General features: G+C 42.4%; 1 protein-coding gene across 7 annotated transcripts in view; it reads right to left on the reverse strand.

The window, feature by feature from the left end:
• MVB12B (multivesicular body subunit 12B) overlaps positions 1 to 13,310 on the reverse strand; it is a 146,315-nt gene that overhangs the window by 109,289 nt on the left and 23,716 nt on the right. For all 7 annotated transcript variants that reach the window (XM_073639774.1, XM_073639773.1, XM_073639775.1 and 4 more), the window contains one exon: positions 4,672 to 4,794. In XM_073639774.1, the coding sequence (XP_073495875.1) occupies positions 4,672 to 4,794 (123 nt within the window). The remainder of the gene's footprint in view (positions 1 to 4,671; positions 4,795 to 13,310) is intronic.

Consider the following 13,310-nt stretch of genomic DNA (forward strand, 5'->3'; position numbering starts at 1 on the left):
GTGTATATATATATATATATATATATATATATATATATATATATATATATATATATATATATATATATATATATATATATATATATATATATATATATATATATATTTAATTATATGCACACTGCTCGAAAAAATATAAAGGGAACACTGAAATAACACATCCTAGGTCTGAATGAATGAAATATTCTCATTGAATACTTTGTTCTGTACAAAGTTGAATGTGATGACAACAAAATCACACAAAAATCATCAATGGAAGTCACATTTATTAACCAATGGAAGCCTGGATTTGGAGTCACCCCCAAAATTAAAGTGGAAAAATACACTACAGGCTGATCCAACTTTGATGTAATGTCCTTAAACCAAGTCAAAATTCAAAATAAGGCTCAGTAATTTGTGTGGCCTCCACGTGCCTGTATGACGTCCCTACAACGCCTGGGCATGCTCCTGATGAGGTTGCGGATGGTCTCCTGTGGGATCTCCTCCCAGACCTGGACTAAAGCATCCGCCAACTCCTGGACAGTCTGTGGTGCAATGTGACGTTGGTGGATTGAGTGAGACATGATGTCCCAGATGTGCGCAATCGGATTCAGGTCTGGGGAGCGGGCGGGCCAGTCCATAGCTTCAATGCCTTCATGTTGCAGGAACTGCTGACACACTCCAGCCACATGAGGTCTGGCATTGTCCTGCATTAGGAGGAACCCAGGGACAACCGCACCAGCATATGGTCTCACAAGGGGTCTGAGGATCTCATCTCGGTACCTAATGGCAGTCAGGCTACCTCTGACAAGCCAAAGAAATGCCACCCTACACCATTACTGACCCACTGCCAAACCGGTCACGCTGAAGGATGTTGCAGGCAGCAGATCGCTCTGCACGGCGTCTCCAGACTGTCACGTCTGTCACATGAAAGCAGGTTCACACGGAGCACATCTGTGAAGAGCACAGGGCGCCAGTGACGACTTAGCCAATCCTGGTATTCTGTGGCAAATGCCAAGTGTCCTGCACGGTGTTGGGCTGTGAGCACAACCCCCATCTGTGGACGTCGGGCCCTCATACCACCCTCATGGAGTCAGTTTCTAACCGTTTGTGCAGACACATGCACATTTGTGGCCTGCTGGAGGTCATTTTGCAGGGCTCTGGCAGTGCTCCTCCTGTTCCTCCTTGCACAAAGGCGGAGGCAGCGGTCCTGGTGCTTGGTTGTTGCCCTCCTATGGCCCCCTCCATCTGGGACATCATGTCTCGCTCCATCCACCAACGTCACGTTGCACCACAGACTGTCCAGGAGTTGGCGGATGCTTTAGTCCAGGTCTGGGAGGAGATCCCACAGGAGACCATCCGCAACCTCATCAGGAGCATGCCCAGGTGTTGTAGGGAGGTCATACAGGCACGTGGAGGCCACACACAATACTCAGCCTCATCAGGAGCATGCCCAGGCGTTGTAGGGAGGTCATAGAGGCATGTGGAGGCCACACACAATACTCAGCCTCATCAGGAGCATGCCCAGGAGTTGTAGGGAGGTCATACAGGCACGTGGAGGCCACACACAATACTGAGCCTCAGTTTGACTTGTTTTAAGGACATTACATCAAAGTTGGATCAGCCTGTAGTGTGTTTTTCCACTTTAATTTTGGGGGTGACTCCAAATCCAGGCCTCCATTGGTTAATAAATGTGATTTCCATTGATGATTTTTGTGTGATTTTGTTGTCAGCAACTTTGTACAGAACAAAGTATTCAATGAGAATATTTCATTCATTCAGATCTAGGATGTGTTATTTGAGTGTTCCCTTTATTTTTTTGAGCAGTGTAATATATATATATTTATTTGTGAATTGAACTTGAAATGTCAATGTTTCCAAATTAAAATCGGATATATATATATGGAGAGCAATACAGTTATTTTACATCCGTATCAGTCCTTCGATATTTCTCTTCCGAAATCTGATCCCACCAAGTTGTAAGAACCCCCCTCCCCCCTCCGATTTTAATTTGGAAACGTTGACATTTCAAGTTCAATTCACAAACAAGCAACTTCTACACAACTTGGCAAATGTCAGGACCGTGAACATCTGTTAATATTTTGCAGTCAAGACAAATTCCTATTCATTTATTTATTTATTTTTTTCGAGGTCTAATGAATCAGTGGAGAAAATGTGCCTCACGGAGAGCGCACATGTGTATATGGTGTAGTCAACTTTATTGGGAGGACATAAAAATAGCGCAGCAGTAAAGACAAGTCTATATAAAGACAAGCAAGATCTAAAGAGGCGTATTAGTTACATGGCAACATAGTAAAATCCACCAGAGTATATCACAGTCGTTCTGTACGACTAAACACTCGTGTAAGATCAGATTCATTTGTATATTCTAAATAAAACGCCAGGACAAAAATTGTCAAAGTAGACACAAAAATTTGTACACGACGTACAATAATAAAAGATTCTATATATTACAATAGAACACTTCATGCATGTAGATTCATTGATTCACATCTACTACAGGGTAGTAGTACACGCGAGTCAAAGATTCTACATCCACAAAGTATTCGCAGTAGTGTCCTTTAGCCCACATTCACACGCTCAGTATTTTACTTCAGTATGTGTAAGCCAAAAACCAGGAGTGGGTGATAAATACAGAAGTGGTGACGAGTTTCTATTATACTTTTCCTCTTATTGTTCCGCAAATACTGATGTAAAATACTGACAAAATAAAATACTCAACATGTGCACATGGCCTCAAGAGGCAATTACCGTAAGGGGAATGTTCGGTATTTAAGCTAATAAAATAGAAGTTACAGTCATGAGAAACTAAAGAAAAAACAAAAAAACATCCTCCGTATTGAATCCATTAGTCTACAAATTTGACAAATACAACAACAAATGATAAATAACAGTAGAAGTTAACAAATCTAGACAAAAATGTGTGTGAAAAACTCAGTACACCCCTTCAATCAATAAAGATATAGAACTACTTTTCGCAGCCATAACATTAAGTAATGCTTTTCTTTATGACACATTCATCTAGGAGTGTTGCCCCAATCTTCTTTAAAACAAAGCTTAAAAGGTTGATTTTTTCCTAAATGTCTCTCTATTTAATGTAATAAGGTAATATCTTTTCTAATATACACCTTAATTAAAAAGTCCTTCTTTTTAATTAAGTTTTAAAGTTAGAATGATCCTTCTTGCTGTGGAATGATGGACTTCAAATTGTTTGGAAAAGGCCTTATAACTCTTCCTAGATTGATGGGCAGAAACAATTGCTTCTCTAAGGCCCCCGTCTCACATAGCGAGATCGCTAGCGATAGCGTGCTGTGTCACGGTTTTGGTGACGCAACAGCGACCTCACCAGCGATGTCGCTATGTGTGACACTTTGCAACGATCAGGCCCCTGCTGTGAGGTCGCTGATCGCTGCAAAGTGTCCTGGACCATTTTTTGGTCGTCGCCCTCCCGCTGGTCAGCACACATCGCTGTGTGTGACCAGCGGGAGCAGCGATCAGGCTGGTAACTATGGTAAACAACGGGTTACTAGGTGCGCGTGTGCCCCTAGTAACCCGTTGTTTATCATGGTTACCAGTCTGCTCCTGCTTCAGCAGGCTGGTAACCAGGAGCAGGACATCGTGGAAAGATTCTTTCCACGATGTCGCTGCTCCCCTGATCGTTGGTGAGCCTAACTGTTTGACAGCTCACCAGCGACCACATAGCGACGCAGCAACGATCCCTGACAGGTCGTATCGTTGTCGCGATCGTTGCAGCGTCGCTAAGTGTGACGGGGCCTTTAGGCCACCGCCCCACTATCAGTATTCGGTCAGTATTTTTTATCAGGAGTAGGAGCCAAAACCAGGCGTGGGTGAGAAATGCAGAATTGGTGACTTGTTTCTATTATACCTTTTTTCTGATTGTTCCTCACCTGGTTTTGGCTCCCACTCCTGAGAAAAAATACTGACTGAATACTGACCAAATACTGATAGTGAAACCGTGGCCTAAGATCATTACTGATGTTTTTCCTCGTAGCCAATTTCTTAACATATGCCTGAATGATCCAGGCCAGCAAACGGTCTAAACTTCTGCTTTTGTGGAGTTGGTCACACTTGCTGGTGAACAATTAATCAAGGGCAATTGATTACCCATATCTGGCTCCTATTTACCAACTTTATTCCCATGGAACAGTAAGGGTGTACTTTTTTTTTTTTTTTTAAGGAGGAAATACCAGGGAACCATCGAGAAATGCATAAGCGAAGTGGCTAGCATCAAGTCTGTCAGTGGATGCCCATTTCAGTTGACCGATAACTAGCACCATATGGGCCCACATGTTGGAGGAGCATCTTAGTCATTAGGTGAGACAAGTTGTCAAGCACCAAAACATTTTGTACTACGATCAACATACAAAATAGACACCAAAATAGTAAAAACAATCTTCTACCAGGGACAGAGTCTATATCAAGCCACAAGGGGGGTAATAAGACTCTGCTGGAGCTCCTGATATTCAGATATACCCTTGGCCTAAAACTTGAGCCACGGAACGGTAGTCAAACAGTTAACATATGAGAAGTTTTATTGCCCAATGTTTGTGTGGACAATCAATAAATGTGTATACGACAAGCTGGATTCATGTCAGAAATATAAAAAAGCAGCAGAATTCTAAGTCGTCCCGAAGCTAAACCAATACTTACCACATCGTAGCCTGTAGGTGCCCTGTTCCTTGACGCCACTACCCCAACACCAGTGATGGGATCCATAGACAGGTCGGTCAAAGCATCTGAAAGATCCCGAACCTCAGGCATTATAGTACGATCCTGCAGAGAACAGTAACATTTATTAGTAAGCTCTTGATTTACAACCCACTCGAGCTTCGTTAACAAAATTCAAACACGGAAAGACACGAGCACATTCCTGCCGCCCCGACGGAACGCGCTTTTCCTTCTCTGGCACAAAAAGTAAACAAATCCCAGAAATATCTTCACACCAAACAAACTTTACACGAACTCGTCGTAGAATAAGTCATATCCGAACAGCAAACACAAGTCCCACAGTAACGAGGAGCCAAACAGAAGGTACAGCTTAAACGTTAACTTTTTATAATGTCCTTAAATAGGCACCGGGGAATTCTATTTGTCAACCCAAAGGTGAAGTCGATTTTCTTCGCAAGTTTTATGGACATTCTGAATAGCTGGCTGGTTAAGCAATGAGGAGCAACAGTTGTACATGGCTCGGAGAGAGGAGGACGATAAAGTTTGGTTAATGTACTGGGAATAATTGAATAAATACAAAGCATGCAACGCTCCTTCATAGGCAAATATCGTTTCTATGCAGCCTTTTTTTTTTTTTTGGACCTATTCAATGACGAATAGTCGTTTGCTCCAGAAAGTAATTCCATCCAGAAAACTTTACACATCATGTTAAATACCATAGAAAATCAACAGCCTTTCAGAAGAATTCTTTTATTTTAACCAAGTACCTCCTTCAATTTCTGCTGCGCCACTGATCCTCTAACAGTTCTTTTATGCCCCTCTGTTCCACAGTTATGCTCCTCCGTTCCAAAGTTATGATCCCTGGTAATAAATGTGTAAATTTTCACAGAACTTCTCTGGGGTTGTTTGCTTCTCCTCCTCTGATGATGGACAATCAGTGGAGCATTGATAACTGGAGGAGGGACTCAGCTCAAGGCCTCATTCACACATCCATGTTGGAAGTTAATGTGCTATCCGGTTTTATTCATGGATGCCACACGTATCCATTATAATCTATAGTGCTATTCACATGTCCGTGTTTTTCACAGACCCTGTGTCGGTGCAAAACACACGGATACAGGTCTGTTTTTTTCCCGGCAGAGGATGACAAGGGCCAATACAAGTCTATGAGTCCGTGAAAAACAAGTACAGAACACGGATGGCATTGGTGTGCCATCAGTGTTGTGTCTGTATTTAACATTGAAAAGGAGAGGAGAAGCTTTGAAATTTATTTATCCATCGTGAAAAACAATGATGACACACTGATGGTAAAAACGGATACATGGATGGAAACCGCTGATGACACCAGTACTATTTTTTCACGTATGGACGTGTGAATGAGGCCCAAGTCAAAAATAATAATAAAAAATAAACAAATAAATATCAACTGAAAGGATCTCTTTAAAAGGCGTATTCTCATCTTAGCCAGTGACAACATATCACTAGGATCACTGGGGGGTTTGACCCATGGGATCTCCTCTAATCCTGAGAGAGACTTGGCTGCAGAAGAGCTTCAGTGCCACAACCCATGCACATCTGCACTCCTGGCCACCAGGCTACTACAGAGAACTTCAGAAGGTCCATTCACTTCAAAAGGAGCTGCACTGCAGCGGGTGCCTAGAAATGACACTGCGAAGAGGAAAATCTGTGGAGGAGATGCAGCGGTGCAGCAGCGATACAGTCCTGTCATTTGAAGGATTGGTGGGGGTCTTTGAGGTGGCACCACCAGCAACCATTAAGTGATGACATATCCTAGCAATATCACTTATGGAGATGCAACAATGCCCTTTAAAGGGGTTGTCCAAGATCACAAGAAAAGGGTTGTCCTTTTTTTTTCCCCAAAATAGTGCAAGACCCCTATCCACAGGTTGTGTATAGCACTGAAGCTCGGCCCCCATCATTTAAAACAGAACCTGTCATCAGGATTTTATGTGAAGAAACAAAGTCCAGCTCAGCAGTAATGCCTGATTCCAGTCCTGTCGGTACCACGGAGAGTTTTTCTGCCAAAACACTCAATGAAAGCAAGGAGAAGAGATCCAGCTCCACGGACATAAAAAGCTTCTTTATTGATACATATTGAAAATTCCAGATAACATCCATATCGGCTTAGAACAATTAAAATCACTGTGCTTCTGGTGCGTCAAGCGCCCTTAGTCATAAATGAGGGTACCCGTCACGCCAGAAACCCGTCAGTGTTTTTTATTGATCTAATCCAATATGGATGTTATTTGCCATTTTTAATATGAATCAATAAAGAAGATTTTCATGTCTGTGGAGCTGGATCTATTCTCCTTGCTTTCATCAGAATTTTATACCCCATACTAATGGCATGTACGTAAAGGCTCTTTAATGCGGAGTAAATCCTTACCTTTCTTGTAGAAATCCTTTTTGCTGTTTGAGAAATCCATAGAGGACATTGTATGCTAATGAGCCATAAGTGCAGTGGGCAGGCGCTGCACTTACAGCTCTCCTGCCCTCTCCCTATTATCGCACGCTCCCTGCCTCCTGTTTCTGACTGACAGATCACTGAAACATGGGTTATTTGTCAGTCAGAGACAGGAGGCAGGCAGGAAAGAGAGAGAGAGAGGCAGGAGAGATGCAAGTGCAGCGCCCGCCCACTGCACTTACATTTCTTGTAGAAATCCATAGATGAAATTGTAAGGTCTTACTCAGCATTAAAAGCATCTTTACATACATGTCATTAGTTTGGGGCATAAAATCCCAATAACAAGTTCACTTTAAAGGGCGCTTGGGTGCAATACTAAGTAAGAATGCATATAGACATTAGGGCCAATTCATTAAAAAAAAAAATGGCGTTTTGCACACCAGTCTTAATGAAGGCAGCATTGGACTAAGAGGGCCTAAGAGTTGGCGTAACAATGGCAAAACTCGAATTTTTTTTGCATAATATCGGAGTTTCAAATTTTTTTTCTGAACATTTCAAAGTCTAATGTCCCAAAAACAACAACAAAAAAACTTCTTGATGAATTGGGCTATAATTAGTCAGATGATTTCTTGATATTGCAGGAGAACGCTGGTGTAACGTGGCGACTATTCAACTGAATAGCAGCCAAATAATACATGGCAGCATTAACTCCTCTACAGCAATATTTTCATCCACTGTCCCCTCTTTGGTTCCTTTGAGTCATACACATGTAAGACAGCTACCAAAAACATGATGAAAGTATCTGATTGTTGGAAAGGATGTTCTTGACCAGAATAATAAGATTTCCAGAGGAGAAATAAGTTTTTCTCTTCTACATTGATTGCTGATTTAGATGTCCGGTAGCCATGCCAGAAAATGTAGGTCACTATGTGATCAGCATCTCCAAAAGACTTTTTTTTGGAAAAAAAAAAATAAAACACTTAAAATAGACTGCCAAAAAAAAAAAAAAAAGAGGCCAAACATGCCATTTGCCATTTTTTTTCCCGCAAGGGTGCACCTTTCCTGATCCAAGGTAGGTCGCAGACAAGAGGTCGGGGGGCCACATCTGTCTCCAAAACAGGTGTAATTGTGCATTATGATGAGCCATTAGACTGCAAAGGACCCATATATTGTTCTTGCACAGGGGCCCTCCTTCTGTCCGTGTCCACCAGTCGTCCAAGGAATACACTGTCAGACTAAAGAAATTCCAAGGTCCATAAAAAGTTAAAAGGAGAATATCATTGGGTGACATTTCTGGCACGTGGAAGTAAAATAAGTACTGAGAATGGAGCTCCTCTTCTTCCCCGCTCCCGTTCTAAAGCGACTTTGCAGGCAACCGCTTCTCCATAGAAGATTGTAAAAGTAGTCAAACAGTCCGCCATCTTTGTGACTCATATAAACCAAGGTGAAGATAGCCATGCCTCCTTTCCCCAACTATGCCTTCTGGAGACCCCCATTCTGTAAATGTATAGGGGGTCCCAGGGATTGCTACTTAGTGGACATTTGCCACTCCTTCTGTCTAACATGCAAAAGACATGCGAGGGCCACATGTGACCCCAGGTTGCAAGATGGCAAATTTGTGGGGGAGATAAGGAGCGGGCAGCTCGATTTCAACTGCTGATGTTTGTATCTCTGTTCTTGGGAGGAAAATCCGCAGACAAAGGAGTCTGGCCGGGGCTTAGGAACGAGCAAAATGCCTTTTGTTCGTCAGGTGAAATAATCTTTTGTGCTGTACAAAATGTCGTCATTCTCGGCAGCATACTTCCTGAATAAACAGAACCTGTGCTGTCGAGAACAATGGCAGCCCATGCATAATGAAAATCTATTACAGTTCAGTGCGCTTCTGAGTCATGGTCGGGCTTCGCATCCAGGATATGAGATGACCGCCGATCGGCACTCATTTAGTCAGTTAGTGTAAATGAACCCTTACTCAACTCTCTTTACCGAGACTCCAAGCACAACTGGCCAAGCTGAAGGTGCAATTGTATGGAGGGATAGCGAGAGAAAGCAGCCAGACGGACAAGCGTACGGCCAGTGAGAAGAACAACAAACCCCAGCAGTTAGTTAATCAATCCATTACCAACAACCATGACCGATCAAGCCAGAAGCAATAGGGCATTTTTTTCTAAATCCCACAAACAATGCTTGAGTATAAGAGTAGGTTTACATGACATTTGGGAGATCTGTTCTCCTTTATGTCTTTTAAGGATAAAGATTAGATCACGGCTCAGACGAGAGGAAATCATTCCATAAGGAAATATCTTCCAAATGTGACACAAACCCAAGTCACTGACTGGTTTTATTCAAGTGTAATTATGACCCCACCCAACAGCGACAATGGGATCTTTGATGTTTTTTTATGCCCGTTTATTACTCTCCTATGAAAGCAGCCGTATTTACTTATGTTGCCTATATAGCACCAACATATTTTGCGGCACTGTACAGAGTTCTCACCATACTCGTCACTCTCTGTCCCCCTTGGGGGTGACAATCTAAGGCTGAGTCTCTGCACTCGTCCAGCATATACTGTAACGTTCCCATAGGCCCCCATTCACCAGACGGAGACCAAAATCGTGTTCTTTCATCCTCTGTCTGGCAGGTATATGCTTATATACCACTTGTCTTACTGTATAGGAAAGTGTAGCAGGCTGCACTTTCCTATATAGAGGGACACTTCAAAAACAAAAATGGATACCAACGGTTTATGGTTTTATTTTTAATAAGTCCCTATGGTGAATGGATGCTTCTGTATCCATCCTGACCATAGTCACTGGGCACTTACCTCCTTCGTGAATGCGCCCCACAGTGGGCACTGCCCAATAATGTTTAATTCGCAGATTTCAGACACTAGTAAAAATATCACAGGTAGATAATTAATCAACAAGTATGTTTTGGGAGTGTTCGAGGAAACCCACTCAAATTTGGATTTTAGGACCTCCATGCTGCAAGTCAATGGTGCCAACAACCGAGCCATTAAATCTAATTTTCCTGATGCAACTGCCTCGATGGAGAAAGTGCAGTACGACGACTCAGTGGTTAGCACAGTTGCTTTGACGCACTAGAGTCCCAAGTTTAAATCTAACCAAAGGAAACATCTACATGGAGTTTTTAGGTTCTTCTCGTGTTTTTCTGAGTTTACTCAGGCTACACTTTTTTTTTGTTTTTTTAAGTATTAGATATGGGAAAAGTAGATCATAAGCATTACTGCAGTCGTACAGCGCCGCAATATTGGTGCAACATAAATAGGAAGCCTTTTTGATTAAAAAAAAAAAAAAAAAAATACAAGAATATATTGTTGGTAAATCATGAAAATTAAAATGGGTATTCCCATCTCAGATATTTATGGCACGTCTCGACATTGGGCGATGTCCTGAATCGCTGCGCTCTCTTCATTCATTGATACAGGAAATCCAAAACTAGAGCGCCATTTTACTTATGGATCAATCAAATAAGACACCAACCTTACACACAGAGCAAGGAAATGAGTCAGAGACTGTTTGTAAAGTTTTGGTAATATTGAGATCACTCATTTTGGGGTCGGTGTCGTCTACAGAAGCCGTTTGATGTCGCCCACCGTCGTTAGCTTCAACTTACTCAAAGAATAAAGAATTTGCTTCTGTGAGTTCTCAGTGGAGATTAGAAGGGGGAAGAAAAAAAAATGCAAAAATTCTTTGTTTGGATGTAATTCTGGTTGACTGACCGTGTTAATGAGCCCCCGTCACAACGAATTCATATACATAAAAATAAATGTGGGATCTCGGAATTAAACAACCTAAAACCTGTGAGAACTTAACCCACCGAGTAAATTATGGTCGTTACTAGAGGCCAATTGGGCTTAAACACAAGACTTTATAATCAGCTTAATGGGAACTTGGGTAACAATTGGCCCCAGGAAAAGAAATGTGTGAATAGAAATCAAAAGCCTTTATTAGTAGAGATGAAGTCATCAACATCAATGGTTCTACTAAGCAACCACATGTCTGACATTCCACAGGGAGGAAATCTCGAAATGAAGAAGTTCTGATTCCTTAATGTCCTCGCCTCGCCCTGTTTCATTGGCACCAGAAAATGTCTCTTAAGACGGACTGCCCGGCTTAATGTCATCTACCTGACACATTGCCTAATGATCAAGGTTCCTCCTAGTACGTGTGGAAAGCTGACTGCTTCTGTCCTAGAACGTGACCTTATTTCCTGACTACACCTTCAGACTTGTTCTTTGGAGACCATGTCTGGTTACTTGTAGGACCACCCACAGGTTTCAGCCCTGCCTATATTCCCGTCTTGTCCATGATATACCTGGTGACTGTGGTGCTACCCATGGTCGTGTCCTTCAACTTGCTCCAAATCCACACTTCATTCTTGGCTTACCCTTAAGCCTGTCACATCCTAATTTTAATTCAGCTGATGACCCAACGCTACTTTCCTGACCACACCACACTTAGGATCACCATTAGTCAATGATGATTATGGGGACAGCGACCTGGGATTCCTCTTTTCAACACCGACTTGCAGAGATTATGGTTGAGAATCGAAAAATTCCTTAGGCTCTACAATCCAATATACCAAGAGTCAAACATATGCGAGAGTCCACATCCTGATACGGGTTTGTTAAGGTCCCCATATACAGCATCTCACAAAAATGAGTACACCCCTCACATTTTTTGTAAATATCTTATGATATCTTTTCATGGGACGATACTAAAGATATGACACTGATACAATGTAAAGTAGTCAGTGTACAGCTTGTATAACAGTGTACATTTGGCGTGCCATCTGAATAATGCAACACACAGCCATTAATGTCTAAACCGCTGGCAACAAAGTGAGTACACCCTTAATTGAAAATGGCCGAATTTGTGCCAAATGATCCATTTTCCCTCCTGAAGACAAGCAGACTAAGGACATGGCCTGTGGTCTAATGAGACCAAGATAAACTTATTTGGTTCAGATGGTGTCAAGCGTGTGTGGCAACAACCAGGTGAGGAGTACAAAGACAAGTGTGTCTTGCCTACAGTCAAGCATGGTGGTGGAGTGTCATGGTTTGGGGCTGCATGAGTGCTGCCGGCTGTGGGGAGCTACAGTTCATTGAGGGGGAACCATAAATACCAATATGTACTGTGAAATACTGAAGCAGAGAATCATCCCCTCCCTTCAGAAACTGGGCCGCAGGGCAGTATTCCAACATGATAATGACCCCAAATACACCTCCAAGACGACCACTGCCTAGCTAAAGAAACTGAGGGTAAAGGTGCTGGACTGGCAAGCATGTCTCCAGACCATCTGTGGGGCATCCTCAAATGGAAGGTGGAGGAGCGCAAGATCTCTAACATCCACCAGCTCCGTGATGTCGCTATGGAGGAGTGGAAGAGGATTCCAGTGGCCATCGGTGAAGCTCTAGTGAACTCCATGCCCAAGAGAGTTAAGACAGTGCTTGAAAATAATGGTGGCCACACAAAATATTCACACTTTGGGCAAAATTTGGCCATTCTCACTTTAGGAGTGTGTTGAGTTATTTAGAGGGCACCAAATTTACACTGTTATACTAGCTGTACACTGACTACTTTACACTGTATCAGTGTCATATGCTCAGTGTTGTCCCATGAAAAGATATAATAAAATATTTACAATAATGTGAGGGGTGTGCTCACTTTTGTGAGATACTGTACATTGGGTTAATGTTGGCCGCACCCGTCGATATTGACCGATTCAGCAAACAGTCTAAAAGAAGAATCAGACGGCCATATAACTTGGACAAGGATAGCAATGCAATGCTGAAACTGGCCGGCGGCTCTCCTGACCAGAGCGTGACGGCTGCATAGAAATACACACAGGTGCATCTCACAAAATTAGAATATCATCTAAAAGTTAATTTATTTCAGTTCTTCAATACAAAAAGTGAAACTCTATATAATGAGAGTCATTACAAACAGAGTGATCTATTTCAATTGTTTATTATGGCTTACAGCCAACGAAAACACAAACGTCATTATCTCAGTAAATTAAAATAATTAACAAATAACACCTGCAAAGGCTTCCTAAGTGTTTAGAAAGGCCCCTTAGTCTGTTTCAGTAGGCTCCATAATCATGGGGGAAGACTGCTGACTTGACAGATGTCCAGAAGGCAGTCATTGACACACTCCACAAGGTCCCGGAGTCT

The sequence above is a fragment of the Phyllobates terribilis genome, unplaced genomic scaffold (genome assembly GCF_046119375.1).
Source record: "Phyllobates terribilis strain yellow unplaced genomic scaffold, ASM4611937v1 Scaffold_7__3_contigs__length_470593459, whole genome shotgun sequence".
NCBI lineage: Eukaryota > Metazoa > Chordata > Amphibia > Anura > Dendrobatidae > Phyllobates > Phyllobates terribilis.